General features: G+C 43.4%; 2 protein-coding genes across 7 annotated transcripts in view; one reads left to right on the top strand and one right to left on the bottom strand.

The window, feature by feature from the left end:
• JADE3 (jade family PHD finger 3) overlaps positions 1–18,858 on the bottom strand; it is a 162,623-nt gene extending 143,765 nt beyond the window's left edge. For 4 of the 6 annotated variants that reach the window (XM_036839628.1, XM_036839629.1, XM_036839631.1 and 1 more), the window contains exons 1-2: positions 18,735–18,858; positions 15,073–15,162 (exon numbers count right to left, since the gene is read on the bottom strand). The gene's annotated coding sequence lies outside the window, so the exon portion shown is untranslated. The remainder of the gene's footprint in view (positions 1–15,072; positions 15,163–18,734) is intronic. The other 2 variants (XM_036839630.1, XM_036839632.1) reach the window with 1 other exon arrangement.
• LOC118888274 (basic proline-rich protein-like) lies at positions 18,106–19,440 on the top strand. Its single transcript, XM_036839266.1, has one exon. The coding sequence runs from the start codon at positions 18,106–18,108 to the stop codon at positions 19,438–19,440; it is 1,335 nt and encodes a 444-aa protein (XP_036695161.1).
• The last annotated feature ends 1,303 nt before the right edge of the window (positions 19,441–20,743 follow it).

Raw genomic sequence — 20,743 nt, 5'->3', positions numbered from 1 at the left:
GTGATATTGGCCTTTAGTTTTCTTTCTTTGTGACATCTTTGTCTGGTTTTGGTATCAGGGTGATGGTGGCCTCGTAGAATGAGTTTGGGAGTGTTCCTCCCTCTGCTATATTTTGGAAGAGTTTGAGAAGGATAAGTGTTAGCTCTTCTCTAAATGTTTGACAGAATTCGCCTGTGAAGCCATCTGGTCCTGGGCTTTTGTTTGTTGGAAGATTTTTAATCACAGTTTCAATTTCAGTGCTTGTGATTGGTCTGTTCATATTTTCTATTTCTTCCTGGCTCAGTCTCGGAAGGTTGTGCATTTCTAAGAATTTGTCCATTTCTTGCAGGTTGTCCATTTTATTGCCATATAGTTGCTTGTAGTAATCTCTCAGGATCCCATGTATTTCTGAAGGGTCAGTTGTTACTTCTCCTTTTTCATTTCTAATTCTACTGATTTGAGTCTTCTCCCTTTTTTTTCTTGATGAGTCTGGCTAATGGTTTATTCATTTTCTTTATCTTCTCAAAGAACCAGCTTTTAGTTTTATTGATCTTTGCTATCGTTTCCTTAATTTCTTTTTCATTTATTTCTGATCTGATCTTTATGATTTCTTTCCTTCTGCTAACTTTGGGGCTTTTTTGTTCGTCTTCCTCTAATTGCTTTAGGTGTAAGCTTAGGTTGTGTATTTGAGATGTTTCTTGTTTCTTAAGGTAGGATTGTATTGCTATAAACTTCCCTCTTAGAACTGCTTTTGCTGCATTCCATAGGTTTTGGGTCGTCGTGTTTTCATTATCATTTGTTTCTGGAATTTTTTGATTTCCTCTTTGATTTCTTCAGTGATCTCTTGGTTATTAAGTAGTGTATTGTTTAGCCTCCATGTGTTTGTATTTTTAACAGATTTTTTCCTGTAATTGATATCTAGTCTCATAGCGTTGTGGTCGGAAAGGACACTTGGTATGATTTCAATTTTCTTAAATTTACCAAGGCTTGATTTGTGACCCAAGATATGATCTATCCTGGAGAATGTTCCATGAGCACTTGAGAAGAATGTGTATTCTGTTGTTTTTGGATGGAATGTCCTACAAATATCAATTAAGTCCATCCTGTTTAATGTATCATTTAAAGCTTGTGTTTCCTTATTTATTTTCATTTTGGATGATCTGTCCATTGGTGAAAGTGGGGTGTTAAAGTCCCCGACTATGATTGTGTTACTGTCCACTTCCCCTTCTATGGCTGTTAGTATTTGCCTTATGTAGTGAGGTGCTCCTATGTTGGGTGCATAAATATTTACAATTGTTATATCTTCTTCTTGGATTGATCCCTTGATCATTATGTAGTGTCCTTCTTTGTCTCTTGTAATAGTCTTTGTTTAAAAGTCTATTTTGTCTGATATGAGAATTGCTACTCCAGCTTTGTTTTGATTTCCATTTGCATGGAATATCTTTTTCCATCCCCTCACTTTCAGTCTGTATGTGTCCCTAGGTCTGAGGTGGGTCTCTTGTAGACAGCATATATACGGGTCTTGTTTTTGTATCCATTCAGCCAGTCTATGTCTCTTGGTTGGAGCATTTAATCCATTTACATTTAAGATAATTATTGATATGTATGTTCCTACTACCATTTTCTTAATTGTTTTGGGTTTGTTATTGTAGGCCTTTTCCTTCTCTTGTGTTTCCTGCCTAGAGAAGTTCCTTTAGCATTTGTTGTAAAGCTGGTTTGGTAGTGCTGAATTCTCTTAGCTTTTGCTTGTCTGTAAAGGTTTTAATTTCTCCGTCAACTCTGAATGAGATCCTTGCTGGGTAGAGTAAACTTGGTTGTAGGTTTTTCTCCTTCATCACTTTAAATATGTCCTGCCACTCCCTTCTGGCTTGCAGAGTTTCTGCTGAAAGATCAGCTGTTAACCTTATGGGGATTCCCTTGTGTGTTATTTGTTCTTTTTCCCTTGCTGCTTTTAATATGTTTTCTTTATATTTAATTTTTGATAGTTTGAGTAATATGTGTCTTGGCGTGTTTTCCTTGGATTTATCCCGTATGGGACCCTCTGTGCTTCCTGGACTTGACTGTTTCCTTTCCCATATTAGGGAAGTTTTCAACTATAATCTCTTCAAATATTTTCTCAGTCCCTTTCTTTTTCTCTTCTTCTTCTGGGACCCCTATAATTCGAATGTTGGTGCATTTAATGTTGTCTCAGAGGTTTCTGAGACTGTCCTCAATTGTTTTCATTCTTTTTTCTTTATTCTGCTCTGCAGTAGTTATTTCCACTATTTTATCTTCCAGGTCACTCATCCGTTCTTCTGCCTCAGTTATTCTGCTATTGATCCCTTCTAGAGAATTTTTAATTTCATTTATTGTGTTGTTCATCACTGTTTGTTTGCTCTTTAGTTCTTCTAGGTCCTTGTTAAACGTCTCTTGTATTTTCTCCATTCTATTTCCAAGATTTTGGATCAACTTTACTATCATTACTCTGAATTCTTTTTCAGGTAGAATGCCTATTTCCTCTTCATTTGTTTGGTCTGGTGGGTTTTTACCTTGCTCCTTCATCTGCTGTGTGTTTCTCTGTCTTCTCATTTTGATTAGCTTACTGTGTTTGGAGTCTCGTTTTCACAGGCTACAGTTCGTATTTCCCTTTGTTTTTGGTGTCTGGCCCCAGTGGCTAAGGTTGGTTCAGTGGGTTGTGTAGGCTTCCTGGTGAAGGGGACTAGTGCCTGTGTTCTGGTGAATGAGGCTGGACCTTGTCTTTCTGGTGGGCAGGTCCACGTCTGGTGGTGTGTTTTGGGGTGTCTGTGGCCTTATTATGATTTTAGGCAGCCTGTCTGCTAATGGGTGGGGCTGTGTTCCTGTCTTGCTAGTTGTTTGGCATAGGGTGTCCAGCACTGTAGCTTGCTGGTCGTTGAGTGGAGCTGGGTCTTGGCGTTGAGATGGAGATCTCTGGGAGATTTTCGCCGTTTGATATTACATGGAGCTGGGAGGTCTCTTGTGGACCAGTGTCCTGAACTTGGCTCTCCCACCTCAGAGGCACAGCCCTGACGCCTGGCTGGAGCACCAAGAGCTTGTTATCCATACGGCTCAGAATAAAAGGGAGGAAAAAAAGAGAGAAAGAAAGAAGAAGATAAAATAAAATAAAATAAAGTAAAATAAAATAAAATAAGTTATTAAAATAAAAATAATTATTAAAAAAATTTAAGTAATAAATAAAGAAAGAAGAGAGCAACCAAACCAAAAAACAAATCAACCAACGATAACAAATGCTAAAAACTATACTTAAAAAAACAAACAAAAAATAAAAACGGACACACAGAACCCCAGGACAAATGGTAAAAGCAAAACTATACAGACAAAATCACACACAGAAGCATACACATCCACACTCATAAAAAGAGAAAAAAGGGAAAAATATATATATATCGTTGCTCCCAAAGTCCATGTCCTCAATTTGGGATGATTTGTTGTCTATTCAGGTATTCCACAGATGCGGGATACATCACATTGTTTATGGAGATTTAATTCGCTGCTCCTGAGGCTGCTGGGAGAGATTTCCCTTTCTCCTCTTTGTTCGCACAGCTCCTGGGGTTCAGCTTTGGATTTGGACCCACCTCTGCGTGTACGTCGCCTGGGGGCGTGTGTTCTTCGCTCAGACAGGACGGGGTTAATGGAGCAGCTGCTTCGGGGGCTCTGGCTCACTCAGGCCGGGCGGAGGGAGGGGTACGGATGCGGGGCGAGCCTGCGGCGGCAGAGGCTGACATGACGTTGCAGCAGCCTGAGGCGTGCCGTGCGTTCTCCTAGGGAAGTTGTCCCGGGATCACGGGACCCTGGCAGTGGCGGGCTGCACAGGCTCCCGGGAGGGGCGGTGTGGATAGTGACCTGTGCTCGCACACAGGCTTCTTGGTGGCGGCAGCAGCAGCCTTAGCATCTCATGCCCGTCTCTGGGGTCCACGCTGATAGCCGCAGCTCGCGCCCTTCTCTGGAGCTCGTTTAGGCGGTGCTCTGAATCCCCTCTCCTCGCACACTCTGGAACAATGGTCTCTTGCCTCTTAGGCAGGTCGAGACTTTTTCCCGACTCCCTCCCGGCTAGCTGTGGCACACTAGTCCCCTTCAGGCTGTGTTCACGCAGCCAACCCCAGTCCTCTCCCTGTGATCCGACCGAAGCCCGAGCCTTGGCTCCCAGCCCCACCCGCTCCGGCGGGTGAGCAGACAAGCCTCTCGGGCTGGTGAGTGCTGGTCGGCACCGCTCCTCCGGAATCTCTCTCTGCTTTGCCCTCCGCAGCAACAGCAACCCTGTTGCTGCGCTCTCCTCCGTGGCTCCGAGGCTTCCCCTCCTTCATTGACCAGACCTCCCACTGGTGCAGGTCCCGTCCCTATTCTTCTGTCTCTGTTTTTCTTTTTTCTTTTGCCCTACCCAGGTACGTGGGGAGTTTCTTGCCTTTGGGGAGGTGTGAGGTCTTCTGCCAGCGTTCAGTAGGTGTTCTGTAGGAGTTGTTCCCCACGTAGATGTATTTCTGATGTATTTGTGGGGAGGAAGGTGATCTCCACATCTTACTCTTCTGCCATCTTGAAGCTCCCTCCTATGGATTACTTAATTTCTCCATTTTAATTGACTAAAGGCAAATGTCTCTGACAAGAAAAGGTTTTATTAAACATGAGATAATAATAATAATATATTTAGTATGCCAGACATTGATCAGCATTTTATTCTTTTTTTTTTAATATTTATTTATTTGGCTGTGCCAGGTCTTAGTTGCGGCACGCAGGATCTTTGTTGCGGCATGCAGGATCTTCGTTGCAGCATGCAGGATCTTTAGTTGCGGCATGCGGGGTCTTTTTTTAGTTGCAGCATGCGGGGTCTGTTTTCAGTTGCGGCATGCAGGCTCTTAGTTGTGGCACGCGGAATCTAGTTCCCTGACCAGGGATCAAACCCAGGCCCCCTGCATTGGGAGCGTGGAGTCTTAACCACTGGACCACCAGGGAAGTCCCTATCAGCATTTTATTCTTAATATGCCATCAATTTGGGACTTCCTTGGTGGTGCAGTGGTTAAGAATCCACCTGCCAATTCAGGGGACACGGGTTCGATCCCTGGTCCGGGAAGATCCCACATGCCGCAGAGCAACTAAGCCCATGCGCCACAACTACTGAGCCTGCGCTCTAGAGCCCGCGTGCCCCAACTACTGAGCCCACGTGCTGCGACTACTGAAGCTCACACGCCTAGAGCCCATGCTCCGCAACAAGAGAAGCCACCACAGTAAGAAGTCTGCACACCCCAATGAAGAGTAGCCCTCGCTTGACAGAACTAGAGAAAGCCCGCATGCAGCAACGAAGACCCAATGCAGACAAACATAAATAAATTTTTAAAATATGCCATTAATCCCACACAATAATCCCAGTGGTTGTTATTGTTAACTTCATTTTACAAATATGGAAACTGTGGCACAAAGAGGTTAAACTCACTCAAGGTTGCACAGCTAGTAAGAAGCAAAAGCAAGATTTAAACAACTTGGGTCTTTGTTACTCTATCCATTTCTAGCATTCAAACTCTAGCTAACTAGTTTTACCATGAATGGCAGTGTAATTCTAGCAATCTCACTCTCAGGTATTTACCCTAGAGAAATGCAAATTTATGTGCACACAAACACTTGCACATGAATTTTTATAGCAGCTCTACTTTTAATCACCCAAAACTGGAAACAACCAAAATGTGGTTTCATATAATAGACTACTACTTTGTAATAAAAAGGGACAAACTATTTGATACACACAACTTGGATGAATCTCAAAAGCATTATGCTGAGTGAAAAAAAGACTCAAAAGATTACATATAGTCTGATTCCATTTATGTGACATCAAAGTGACAAAACTATAGTGTGATAGAGCACAGATCAGTGGCTGCCAGCAGTTGGGGTGGGAACATAGTATGACTGAAAGAGGTAGCACAAAGCAGTTTCCTGGGGTGGTGGAACTGTTTTGTACCTTGACTGTGGTAGTGGTTACACTGATCTACACGTGTGTCAAAATCCACTGAACTATATACACACCCCAAAAAAAGTCAATTATTCTATGATAATTAAAGAAAAAGGCAACAGCTCATCATCTTTTCAGTCAGTACGAATTTCTGTACTTCTCATTTACCCAAAATAGACTTTTACAGTTCTATCACCAACACTAGTTTTCAGGTTTAAAAACTAGAAGAGTTACATTATAATGTGAAGCAAAGAATCATTATTAGGCCACACATCCAACCTGGATGATGACAGTTACCCCTAATAAACATTCCTTAAAAGTTAAATGAATTTGGGTGCTTATTCCCTTAAATATAAAAATATTTCACGGGACTTCCCTGGCGGTTCAGTCGTTAAGACCCTGCGCTTCCACAGCAGGGGGCACGGATTCAATCCCTGGTCGGGGAACTAAGATCCCACATGCTGTGTGGCATGGCCAAAAAATTAAAAAAAAATTTTAAGTATTTCAGTAAACTTATTAGATGATACATTTGATATAGCAATTTGCACAGTAAAACAAAAGTAAGTAATCAAAATTAACTTTGGGAAGGAGAACGTGATGGAATGAGAGTGTCATAAGGATGTCATGGACAACCATGGCTCTTTCTACAACTTTTCAGTTTTTACTAGAATGCATTCATGTATCACTAGTATAATTAAAAATAAAAATTTAAAAAGAATTTAAGAAATCCTTCTAGATTGAAATGGAGATGTTTCCCAAGTTGCAATATACTTCCATCCATGGGGCTTCCATTGCCTTCAGGAACCCCTTGGTTACTCCATTTACCGGGTCAGGCTTGTATTCTACTTAACACTTAGTGCCTCACTCATAGCACAGTGGGCACTCAACAACTATCAGCTGAACTGAATTGCACCTGGAAATGTGGAGAATAAAAACAACAAACACATGGTCACTAACAAACCCTATGATCTAGAAAGGATAAATCATGCTCTAATTTTGAATGAGGCAAATTATTATTGAGTGCTAACAACATGCTCAATAATTACCACAGGCATACATAGAATTTTAGAAGACAGGAAGACAAACATATAACATACTACCAGTGGTACAGAGGTTTTTAAAGCCTAAAATAGGCAGAACCCAAGATAGAATCAATTATTTCTGGCTCCCTAGCCATAAAACTATAAAATTCAAGGGTTTGAAAAAAAGAAAAATAAGGGGAAAAAACTAACCTGTACTAAGTTTCTATGGGCTGCACATTAGACATTTGTGTAGATTAAGAGTTATTTGAGGACTTAGGTTTCAGCTTGGTCATGTAAAGTACTGGGAGGCCATCATTTCCACCTTTACAACAAGAAAGAAGCTATATTGACTGAAAATCAATGACTCTTCTTGGACCTATCAGAGAAGTGAAGTCATAGGGCAAACCACCAACCCACTATCTGAAGAGACCGGTGGTCTGCAGGTAGACACAGGATCTGAACATGTAAGCTGGTAGGAAGATTAAACTAGAGATTCTGACAAATTACTGGAGGCCAGAGTATGGAATGTCATGAGAGTATGAAGCTCTTGGGCTCCACATGGTGAGGGAGGGGTTTCCCATCCTCTTCCAAGTTTTACCAAAAGGAATCCCACAAGGCTCCTACAGGGAAGATAAGGAAATATGTCAGAGAAAGCTTCCATGAAGGTGCTGTTTGGCTGAGGAAAATAGCACTCACTGTGAAATCCACCCAGACCCCTTTCCTTTATCTCTAGTACAGAACAAAAGGCTTAATTTGCGGGGGGACTTAAAATCTATGGCTTGAGGACACTGGTGGATACTCACTGCAGCTGGGCGAAGGAACAGAGGAAAAAGAAAAAGAAGCTCCACCCCTGGAGAAGGGGCAGGAAATCTTGTGAAGGACACACTCAAGACCCAAGTTCCAGTACCTGCCTAAGTTTGAGGCTTAATCAAATCATCAGAGAACTCCCCCTCCCCCAGCAACCACCACCTGGCAAACCAGCTATGTGGTTAGTAACAGTGAAATACAACTGGGAGAGCTGTAAGAGACAGTTCTTGGGAAACAGCACAAAGGAAAAACCCAAAGCCAAGCAGGAGTCAAAAAGAAGGTATCACTAGAGGAATCAGAAATCTCTGGTGCCCATAGCAAAAACAAACATGGAACACAGGCCGACTCCTGACTAGATTAATTAAAATCCCCACACTAAAGGCCTAGCAGAAGGAAACCTGTGTTCTTCTCCTACCCATGTTCAGCTTTTAACATATTTATGAGGTATAATAAAAGGCAGGAAATATTCCAAATGCCAAAACAATCATCAGATCCAGATTCAGTATGACACAGAGGTTGGGACTATCAGAAATGAAATCTAAAAGAATTATGATTACTGTGTTAAAGACTCTAATGGAAAAGGTAGACAATATGCAAGAGCAGATGGATAATTTCAGAAAAGAGATGTTAACTGTGATAAAGAATCAAATGGAAATGCTCAATAAAAAAAGAGTAAAAAACCACCATGCTCAACAGTAGAACTGACACAAACAAGGAAAGAATCAGTGAACATAAAGATCAAGTTTGTTGATCAGGTCAATAAAAACAAAACAAAAAGAGACAAAAGGGAGAAAAAATAGAACACAGCATTCAAGAACTGTGGGACAATAACAAACAGTATAATATGTTTGTAATTGGAACCCCAGAAGGAAGAAAAAAAGAGAGAATGGGGCACAAGAATTATTTGAAGAAATAATGGCTGAGAACTTTCCAAATTAGTGACAGGCAACAAACCACAGACACTAGAAGCTCAGAGAATACCAAGCAGCATAAATATGAAAAAAACTAAAAAGCCACACCTAGGCAAAGACAAAGAGACTGAAGGAAGCCAGAGGAAAAAAGACAAATTAGCTATGGAGGAACAAAGATAAGAATTACAGCAGACTTAACAGAAACCATGCAAGCAAGGCAACAGTGGAGGAGTATGCTGAGAGAGGGAAAAAACTGTCAACTCAGAATTCCATATTCCATGAAAATATCCTTTAAAAGTGAGGGAAAAAAAGACTTTCTCATACAAACAAAAACAGAATTTACTGACAGCAGATCTGGCATAAACGTTAATGTTAAAGGAAAATTCTTCAGGCAGAAAGATTATGAATAAGATGGGAAGCTGGATTAGCATAAAGAAATGAAGAGCATTGGAAAAGGAATAAGTGAAGGTAGAATATAATGTTTTATTTTCAAAATGTTTGAAAAGCCAATTTCCCAGACACCAGCCAAGGGCCAGTCTTGCTAGCAGGCCTTCTAAAGATAGCAGCCTCAGGCCTGCTATGTTAACTCTTTTCAGCACAAGAGGGTATATATTTAAAAAAAAAAAAACCCTACAGCAGCTAGCATCATACTTAATGGTGAGAGATGGAATGCTTTCTAAGACTGGAACAAATGAAGGATGTCCTCTCTCACCACTACAACTCTGATAAAGAAGAAAAAATAACAGTACTCATATTACCTGACTTCAAGAATCCTATGAAGCTATAATAGTCAAGACAGTGTGGTAATGGCAAAATGATACACACAAAAATCAATTCAACAGAACAGAGATCTCAGAAATAGACCCACCCAAGCATAACCACATTTTGACAGAGGTACAAAAGCAATTCAATGGAGAAGGGACAGTCTTTTCAACAAATGGTTCTGGAACTACTGGACATCCATACGCAGGAAGATGAACCTTGACATACACTCCTCATTTTCATGGCTGGTAGGAATGCAAAATGGTAGAACCACTTTGGAAGACAGTTTGGCAGTTTCTTATAAAACCTCAGCAATCCCACTCCTACATATCTACCCAAATCAACTGAAAACTTATGTCCACACAAAATATTTATTCAGCTTTATTCATAATAGCCAAGAAGCTGGAAGCAACCAAGTTGTCCTCAAACAGGTGAATGAACCGTTGTATTCCATACAGTGGAATACAATTCAGTGATAAAAAGGAAAAGGCTATTATTTCACATAACATAGATGAATCAAGTAAAAGAAGCAAGACCAAAAAAGGCTACATACTGTATGATTCCATTCATATGACATTCTGAAAAAGGTAGGGCTATAGTTAAAAATTCAGAAGTACACTATTCTGAGGCATTTCTAGGAAACAAAACTGGCTGGATATATTTTTTTAACATGGATAGTTCTGACCAGGTCAACTTGAGTAGGATTTCATGGAAGTTCACATCACCATAACCATATACCATCTCTTTTTAGATAAATGTACTTAATTTTTAAAATAGGGTAATATATTCATGTGGCTTAAAATTCCAAAAGTATATATAAAAGTTTATGCAGTGAAAAGTCTCCCTCCTACCCTCTACCCTGGCCATGTCTGCCCCAAAGCTATCAGTGTCTTGAATATCCTTCCAGAAATATTTTATGTTTATGTAAGCAAAAATTTACATATTATTGCCGCACTATTTTATACAAATGGTAGTATACAATACACATTGTTCTGTTTCTTGCTTTTTTTTCATTTTGTACATCTTGAAGATCATGCAATATCAATGTAATATTCTACTGTATAATCAAGCCTTGATTGATCCTTAGGCTATAACCACTCTTTTGCTATTATAAGCAGTACTCCGAGTAATATGCAAACATTTGTTGAATTCATTCCTGGAAGTGTTTGCTGGTTCAAATGATATGTGCACTTATAATTTTGATGGCTATTTCCAAGTCACTTTTTCTTTTTTTAACATCTTTATTGGAGTATAATTGCTTTACAGTGGTGTGCTTTACAGTGGTCTGCTTTATAACAAAGTGAATCAGCTATACATATACATATATCCCCATATCTCCTCCCTCTCGCGTCTCCCTCCTACCCTCCCTATCCCACCCCTCTAGGTGGTCACAAAGCACCGAGCTGATCTCCCTGTGCTGTGTGGCTGTTTCCCACTAGTTATTTTACATTTGGTAGTGTATATATGTCCATGCCACTCTCTCACTTCGTCCCAGCTTACCCTATCCCCTCCCCATATCCTCAAGTCCATTCTCTACATCTGCATCTTTATTCCTGTCCTGCCCCTAGGTTCTTCAGAACCTTTTTTTTTTCTTTTTAGAGTCCATATATATGTGTTAGCATACGGTATTTGTTTTTCTCTTTCGGACTTACTTCACTCTGTATGACAGACTCTAGGTCCATCCACCTCACTATAAATAACTCCATTTCGTTTCTTTTTATGGCTGAGTAATATTCCATTGTATATATGTGCCACATCTTCTTTATCCTTTCATCTGTCGATGGACACTTAGGTTGCTTCCATGTCCTGGCTATTGTAAATAGTGCTGCAATGAACATTGGGGTGCATGTGTCTTTTTGAATTATGGTTTTCTCTGGGTATATGCCCAGTAGTGGGATTGCTGGATCATATGGTAGTTCTATTTTTAGTTTTTTAAGGAACCTGCATACTGTTCTCCATAGTGGCTGTAAACATTTACATTCCCACCAACAGTGCAAGAGGGTTCCCTTTTCTCCACACCCTCTCCAGCACTTATTGTTTATAGATTTTTTGATGATAGCCATTCTGACCGGTGCAAGTCACTGACTTTTAAAATGTCAGGGATTTTTCATTTTTATCCTAAGAGGAAAAAAAGGAAGCTGATATTCTATCACCAGGCAATTTTCTAGAGAAATGTACAGCTCTAAGATGTACAAAGTGAGCCTTCTACTCATTTTCCCACACATGCTTCCTAGGGTCCAGTTGCATTTTCATGTAATGTATTTTAGGCCACAAGCTGGTTGTAAAGCCTATTTCAGGTGTGTAAAAGGTGTTACTTCTAAAATCTTCACAAGCAAAGGCCAAAGGCTGACTCCCCAAATTACTAGTCACTGGCCACTCTACAGCACAATGGTGGATTCTTCACTGCAACCACAGGGAGATTTTAAAATCTTGACCAAATAAAACATATCTACAGAGAATCCTTTGTCCTTATTATAATGCCCAAATAAGGATTTCTTCTCTTAGGTAAAACTATAAATCACGTAAAGGTTATGAAGAAAGGATGCAAATGTTTCTCTCATCTTTCAGGTGGTGATGGATTCCCAATTAACCGTCTTTTTGCTCGACTACAAAACCTAGTGCAGTCTAGTACACTACAGTTTTTGTGATAAAGCTTGAACGGGAGGTTGAGGAAACCCAGGGGCTCCTTTGATAATAGCCACACAAGATCAGTGAGCAGACAAGCCATTCATGAGAGTATCTACATCTAGAGCCACACTGTCTCCCTTTGGCTTCCTCCTAGAAAAACCATCACTCAGCTCCACACTCGATAGAAGAGACGTGGCATGATCATATTACTTAGTCTCAAGAATACACTACATTTATAAATGAGCATTTAAAATGATTTATCAAAGGAAAAGCGGTTATATTCATTAATAATTATTATGCATTACTGTGGTAACGGTCCCCAATTTTCTCACATCTCCTTATGTCCACACCCTGGAGGGTCCCCTCCCACAACGACTCTGGGCTTGGCCACGGAAGAACTTCTGTGGTTTGGCTGATGGGACAATATCAAATGTGACACAAGCAGACACTTGAGAAGTGCTTGTGCACTGGTGCTTGCTCTCGCTTGCTACTCTTTGTGCCTTTGGGACCACGATGTTAACAAGTCCAGACTAGCCAGCTGGATGAGAGACCACTTGGAGTGGGGATGAGCCATCCCAGCTTAGGCCCTCCTAGACCAACCAACCAGCCTGCCAACTACCAAATGTGTGAGTGAGGCCATCCTAGATCATCCAGCTGCCAGCTAACTACCCTCCCTGCCAAAAAAAAAAAAAAAGAAAAGCTAATTGACATAGGCTACTTCAAAGTAAATATGTTTGTGGTCCACTACATATGGAAAGGGGAAAAGAACACTGATTTTCCCTATGAAGTTTACTCTGCACATAAGAAATAGTTTCAAACAGAAAAACCTGCAGTACCTGGATGAGAATAAATAAATATGTAAGTATTGAAAAAAATCATCAGTCTTCCCAGATTCTCACAAATGCACTGTCTGCCGTCACGGATGGCACACACCAAACACACACACACACACACACACTCCACAAAAAATTTCCATTTAGTCACTGAAGCATCTTTATCATGATATATTTAAACCAAAGTCTTATATATTCAACAGTTCCATTTCTAACATGAACAACAACTCAGGTTTCCAGGAATTACTTTTTCCTTCAATTCTACTTTTTTCCCCATTTGACAGGGCTTGGTGAAAGCTGAAAGAGCTCCCTTAATGCAGCCTAAAAAGCATCAGATATAAGAGCCCAATTAAACCTCCTTCTAGAAGCATTCTACAGGACCAGCTTCTTCCAGCATCACAGCAACTCTTTTTAGCCATGTTAATGGTGGGCAGTAAAAATTGTTTAAGATCTACACGTGGGACTTCCCTGGTGGTCCAGTGGTAAAGAATCCGCCTTCCAATGCAGGGGACATGGGTTCGATCCCTGGTCAGGGAACTAAGATCCCACATGCCATGGGACAACTAGGACCGTGAGCCACAACTAGAGAGTCCGTGTGCCTCAAACTACAGAGCCCACGCGCTCTGGAGCCCGCAAACCACTACTAGAGAGAGAAAACCCGCACGCTGCAACTAGAAAGGAGCCCGCGTGCCGCAACAAAGGATCCCGCCTGCCTCAACGGAGCCTGTGTGCCGCAACTAAGACCCGACACAGCCAAAAAAGAAAAAAAAAAGATCTACACATTTGGGCCAGAAACACTGCCTCTACTGGATCACAAAGTGGGACACTGAAAGGGAAATGACTCTCTTAAGCCACTTTTGTTTAGGCCTCACTAGATGCCCTTCTGGATTAAATACACACACACACTGAAAAACACCTTCCAGCAGCCTCCCCCAGCCCTTGGAATAAAACACAAGCTCCTTAATGAGGTCCCATAAGGCCCTGTCAATTTTCCCCTGCCTATCTCATCTCTTTCCCCAGGTCCTAGCCAAACCTCTGTGGATCCTTTCTACATCTCTCTCCCACCTCAGTGCCCTTACAACACCTGTTGTTCCCTCTGCCTAGCAATCCCTTCTTTCTGACTTTTACCTTGTTTTTTCCTGCTCATCCTTCAGGCTCCAGGGCACCTTGCTGATCTCCCTCTCAGAAGCATTCTACCTCTTACTTGCTGTGTGACCTTAGGCACGTTACCTTTGCTTCACCTTTTTGAGCCTCAGAAGGATACCCTGTGATAAGCACTTAACACAGTGCTTAGCACACAAGAAATGGTTAACAAATCATCGCTGCTGTTATTGCTATTATCTCATAGTAATCTCCATCACAACTCAGTACAATCAGTAATTAGATATTTATTTGCAGAAAAATAGAAACACCTCCTTGGATTTCACCTTAATACCTAGTACCTTTCATGCTATTCCCCCCATACTGTATTTTTCGAAGGGAAGACGAAATGAATGTTTGCAGAGCAATTATTACCTCAATTAATTATTATCTCGGAGGTGTGGTTTGGCAGATGAAGAAACTGAGGCACGGTGAAGCTAAGTAACTGGCCAAAATCAAGTGGTGGATTAAAATGCAAGTTGGCATGACCCCACAGCCTGTGTTGGATATGACACCAAAGGCTTCCCTAACTCATGAACCTTGTCATCTAAGAGCAGCAAGCCTCAGAGGAGATGGATCTTCACATTCACATACTTCCCAAATGACTCCCAGGTATCTAACTCTTCAAATCCTTAACTAGCTTGCTGTTCCAATTACCCCTGTAAACCCCTTTAGCAGAATACTCTTCCCCTTGATTGAGGTGACAGATTTCCTTACTACCTTTCCACTGGATGCTGAGCTCTCAAGGGGATGAATATCTTTCACCTCTTATACCCCTAGCAAATATATGTTTGCTAAATAAATTAAATGAAAATGTTGGAGAATATATTATAGGTGCAAAGTTGGGGGAGTGGTGGAATGGATTTTCATAACTATTAAAGTTTGGCAGAGCTAAGAACAAACTTGACAAAAATGATGACAAAAGGGGAGTTTACCTTAACCACTTTTACAATTGATAATGATTTCTATATCTAGCACCAGAGATTCCATGTGATTTACAAATGTGTGCTTTGCAGCTTTAGGTAGATTTCACTCACCAATGTTCTGCTGCACCCCACAGCTGCACCTGAGCCACCCTCTTGCAGATGCCTTTGACAAATACCAATCTCTCAATGGTTGCTCTCAAACTGTTCACAAAAAGAAACAAAAAGAGCAAATGATAAAGCAAATGGGAACAAATTGTTAGTAAATGGCAATCTTGAGTGAAAGGAATAAAGGAGTTCTTTGTACTATTCTTGCAACTTTTTTGTGTAATTGTATCAAAATAAGAAGTTTTGAAACTCTAAAAAACAAATTTCCCAGTAGACTCCAACACACAAGGTCTAGTGTACTGGCCATGCTGGTACCATATTCTCTTGTCAGCTGTTCCAAAAAACACACTCCAGACTCGGGTTTCCTTGCCTATCAGCCAACAAAAAGCCCCTTAGGTAACAGGGCTAAGCCAAGGCTTCTGGGTTGGGACAGAGATTAAATTATTTACTGCCTGAAGAGCACTAATGAACATATAGGTATCTCCCATTGGACAATGCCCCAGTACTATTTCCCCACACCAGGTCCCCTACTTTCTGCAGTCAGCTACCCTTTGAGTTCTTACTTTCCTTTTCCCAAGCTCAGCTATAGGGTCAGGCAAATTCTCCCCAGGACACTTCTTGCTCACTGTCCCCTGCAAGAGAAGCACAGAGGCAGTTCTGATGGTAAGAGCTTTGCTGCTGTTGTCTATGGAGAGATCTACAGGAAGGAGGCAAAAATAACCATGGGGGAGTCACAAAGATTCCAGAAAACAGAAAACTCAAAGCTAGTAGTTACTTGGTCTGTAATGACCACTTGCTAGCACCCTTTTATTCGTTCATCACTTCTACCTACTCATCCTAGACCTTCCCCACCCCACAAACCAGAATGCTTCAGCTTTCCTAGTCACTGTAAGTGGAACAACAGGTAGAAACTTGTAAACCATTCAAGTGTCCCCATATTAGCCATTTCAGGAAAGTGCCACATGGGTGTCACCCAATACTCACCCCTCACTTATAAGGTGAGATAAGTAAAGGTCATAGTAAGTTATCCCCTGATGAGAGATTTTCTTAATGTAAACCAGCATATGATCTCTACCTTCCTCAGCTCCTGTTTTGTGTAAGCTCTATGAGGAGGTAGGTACATTATGTCCTATGATAATATTCAACCTCTGTATCCCTGATCAAGGCTTACTAGAGCCCTTTGTAATGCCATGTCTTCAAAAACACCCAATGCCTTCTGCCTCCCCCAAAATACTTGCTTAGTTCCAGCCAGACCTCAAAGTAGCGTGCAAAAAGAAGAAATGCTTTTGTGTAGCTTAGGGCAGAAATGGGTTGTTAGGGTCAGTGGAACACAAAGGAGGGAAAAGACAAGCATTACCAAAGGAGAAGATCATACTCAACCTACAGGCTTCAACATCCTTTGTTCTTAAATATTTTAACCTTCGCTAACTCATACATTTCAACTATGATGAGAGCCCTGCACCATCACCTGTCTTGCTCCTGGGAACTCTCTACAGGCCAGAAGGTGGGTCCCGGTCACCCCTAAGGCTGCTTCTAAGTCACTCCCGGAGGCCAGACGATCACAAACACTTCAGGAAGAAGTGGGAGGCCCTTCTTCACTTTCCCCTACCTGTGAACAAGATTCACCAACTCCTACAGGTGAGAAGGCATTTACCACACTGCCAAGGCACAGCAACACGACTCAGAAAAGTGGGAGAACGAAAGTGTGGGTTCTAGAACCCGACCAGGACCCCTGAGTATTCCAGAACTGACTGGATGAATAATGCAAGAAACTCTGTCAAGGCACCAATACTGGGTTAAGAGCACTTCTCTAGCAAACAAAACTGTAGAGAAGAGCATAGCTGAAGAAAAGGTTTCAATGATGGTAGCCAACACTGAGATCTCATGTAATTCTCTCACCCTTGGAGAGAGTCATTATCCTTTTACAGTTCAAGTATTTAAATTCAGAGCTCACTTTAAACGAAAAAGAAAATGATATGTTATAGAGGTAGAATACTCCTAGGCTAAACAAAAGAGAAAAAAACCCAACAACAACACATTTTCACTTATCCAGAGAGTAATCACATGATACTATAAAAGCATGAGAACTACACTATTCAAAAGGTACAGAGGCCTGGGATCCACATTCCCATTGTTTACAGATGTTATGAAAGTATTAAATTAAATAAAAACGCGATGCTTTGTTCAGGCCGACTCCTTTCTCACACCCCGCCTTCACCCCCAGGCTGACAAGAAATGGCTGCAGGGAAGGTATTTAAGAGAACTACTCTGGGAAAGTGGATTCTGGGTTGCTTAAACTAAGCCAAGATGTTGTGCAACCAGTCTTTACCTAAATTATTTTCCATTACTTTGCCAGTTTTGAGAGAAGCAGACAGTTATCTTTATCAGGGAATGAGGTCGCCTTTCCCTCCAGGCCACTGGAATCACCATCAACACGGTTTTGATTTCTTACACAATCAGACGGCAGGGGGGTGGGGGGACGCGGGGGGGGGGACACGGGGATCTCATCCTCAGCTTCACAGGTCAACGGATCTCACATCAAAAACAATCTCTCGAACATCTGAGACCATGGATTTCCTTGCAACTCAGAAATCCAGAGAAGCGGCCAAACAAGTTTCTTGCCAAATGCTTAGGAGCTGCATATGTCCCAGGGCTACACAATGATACCAACTTTTAAACATGCCTTCACATACCACCATTACGGTCACACACTCGAAATCCCGCCCCCCTTTCCTCCTCACAAATAATAAACGCAGGTTGCCCGGTGCAATTTAAAGCCAGACTTCACCGAAGCAGTGGCTCTGAAAAGCAAGAGAAAAAGATTGGAGGAAGGCTATCTTTTCTTTTCTTTTTTTTTTAATCGATTGCCCCACGGCGGAGGGAATAAAACCAACTCGATCGCTGGAGAAAAGTTAACTTTGCCGTGCCCAGCGATGGGAAATATTTCCCGTAAGACTGGCAAAGCCCTCCCGTTTTCGCCACCCCCGCCCCCGGACCGCCCGGCGCTCACCGCGGATCCGGACCCGGAGCGCCGGAACAATGACGCGAGGGGGAGGGAAAGTTCGCCAGCCCGCGGGGCGCCCGGGCTCACCAGGGACCTCGCCGCCGCCCGCACCGCCCGGCCCCCAGTCTCCGGGACTCGGTTCTTCCCGCCCCCCAACATCGAAACACTCAGGGCGCGCCCCCGCTCCCCGGAGCATCCGGCCCCAGGCGGCCGGCAGAGCAGGTCCTCCCGCCGCGGGTCTGACCCCGGGAGCCCCGAGAGCAGGCAGCGGACCGGGAGGGAGGGGGCGCCAGGATGGGGCACCGGAGGGAACGGCCTCAACAGTTATGGCGCTCAATTCCTGCCAGAGTGCAGCCGCAGCCGAGCCCGGCCGGCCGCCCCCACCACCCCCGCCCCCGCGCCGGCCACCCGGCGCTGCGCCGGCCAGCCGAGGGACCACCGGGCACTTCACCGCAGCCCACACACGCTCTCGGCCCCAAGGCGCTGGGGACGCCGGAGGCCACCGCGGTGAGGAGCCGGAGCGACCCGGAGCGCGGCGAGGCTGGGCCGGGACGTTGCGCTCCGCGGCGCCCGTTTCCACTCCCCGAGGCCGCCACTCCCGCTGCCCACCCAACGCGACGCCCCCTAGCCCGCTCGCCCCGCGTCCAGCCTCAGCGGCGCCTACCTTCGCGCAGCTCGGTCGCCGCTCCTTCCCGGCTCCACACTCGGGCCCGGCAACGTGCCTGGCGAGTCGGGTACGGGTGGTTACCACCCCCCGAACCGCTCGCTTTCTTCTCTCCCCTCCCTCGCACCTGCCCCCTAATCTCCTCCCCACCCCCGCCCCCCGCCCCCCGCCCCGCCACGGGATCCGCCGGGGCCGCCCCCAGTGCCTCAGCTCCCGCCCTCGGCCCTCGCCCGCCCGGCCCGTCAGGCCTCAGCGCTGGGCAGGCGGTTGGGCGGCGGCGGCGGCAGCGGCTGAGGCGGCGGCGGCGGCGGCTGAAGCGGCGCGGAGCACTATTGTATTCCTGACACTGTGCGCTCCCACGCTCCGCCTCTTCCCCTTCCTTCCTCCCCCCGTCCCCCCACACCCCGCGCTCCACTCACACACACACACACACACACACACACCCCCCGCAGCCAACCGCTGTCCGCGCTCGCCCTACCCGACTGGCTCCCCGCCGTCCGCCCGCCGCGCGCTCTTCTGGCGGGCTGGGCGCCGTCGCTACCGCCGCGCGCCTCGAGGCTCCGCCCACTTAGTGCTCCCGCACCGCGGCGCCGGGCTCCAGGTGGGTTCCTCTCTGCTCCTGCTGGGAGCGCTGCTGTCGGGAGGAGCCTCAGCGCCTCTAAGGGCCGGAGACGCCGACGACGGGGAGGTTCCTGGGCCGTGTTGAAATACTACCTAAGCTTTTCATGGCCCCTTTCAACTCTAAAGTTGTGTAAGTGGACCCTCATGTATACAACTCGTTGTCGGCCACTATTGATTTAAGTCGTTTGCACTTGAATTACCTATAATAATCAAGCCAAAGTGGCTATTAACAGAATAAATTTATTCAGTTGCAAGCACAAGTGGTTTATGATGTGTGGCTTTTTGATGAGTCAACTTGGTTAGGCTACAGCCCCCATTTATTCAATCAAACACTAACCAAGGTGTTGCTGTGAAGGTATTTTCATGTAATTAAAGCTCCTGATCAGTTGACATAAAGTAAGGGAGATTATCCTGGATAATCTGAGTGGGCCTGATCATTCCTTTCTGACTGCGTGCCCTATAGATTTTGGATTTACTTAGCCTGCCCCACATCTGTAAGCCAATATCTTCTAATTAATGAATGAATAAGAGAGAGAGAGTGTGTGTGTGTGTGTGTGTGTGTGTGTGTCTATGGCTATTGGTCTGCTTCTCTGGTGGAATACTGACTCATACAAATGTTTAAGCAACAAACCCTTTACCATGAACTCATAATTGTCATTTTCATTTACATTTCTAGACTAAACAAAAAGGTAAGCTCTATTTCATAATATGCAAATGTGTGAATTCTAAAATATTCATGGTCCTTCAGACTTACCTCATTTTATTATACTTATTTTGAAATAATTATAGATTCACAGGATCTGTAAAAAAAAATATTACAGGACAGTCTCATGTAATCTTCACCCAATTTCCCCCGATGGTAATATCTTACATAACCAAGATATTGACATCGGTACAATCCACAGGCCTTATTCCGATTCCACCAGTTTTACATGCACTTGTTTCTGTGTCTGTGTATATAGTACTGTGCAATTTTATCACATGTAAATGGAATCATACCTTTTGAAACTGTCTTTTCTTCACTCAGCATAATTTCCTTGCGATCCACCCAAGTTGTTGCATGTATCAATAGTTCATTCCTTTTTATTACTGAGTAGTAGTATTGCTATGGATGTACTACAGTTTAACTATTTACCCATGGACGGACATTTGGGTTGTTTCCAATTTTTGCCTATTAAGAATAAAACTGCAATGAATATTCATGTAGAGTTTTTTGTGTAAACATTAGTTTTCACTTCTCTGTGACAAATGCCCAAGAGTGCAATTGCTGGGTCGAATGGTATAAATTTAGTGTTATAAGAAACTGCCAAAACTTCCAGATTGTCTGTACCATTTTACATTCCCACCAGCAATGTAGGAAAGATCCAGTTTCTCTACATCTTTGCCTG

The sequence above is a fragment of the Balaenoptera musculus genome, chromosome X (genome assembly GCF_009873245.2).
Source record: "Balaenoptera musculus isolate JJ_BM4_2016_0621 chromosome X, mBalMus1.pri.v3, whole genome shotgun sequence".
In the NCBI taxonomy this organism is placed as follows: domain Eukaryota; kingdom Metazoa; phylum Chordata; class Mammalia; order Artiodactyla; family Balaenopteridae; genus Balaenoptera; species Balaenoptera musculus.
This window is presented reverse-complemented; position numbering and strand designations above follow the sequence as displayed.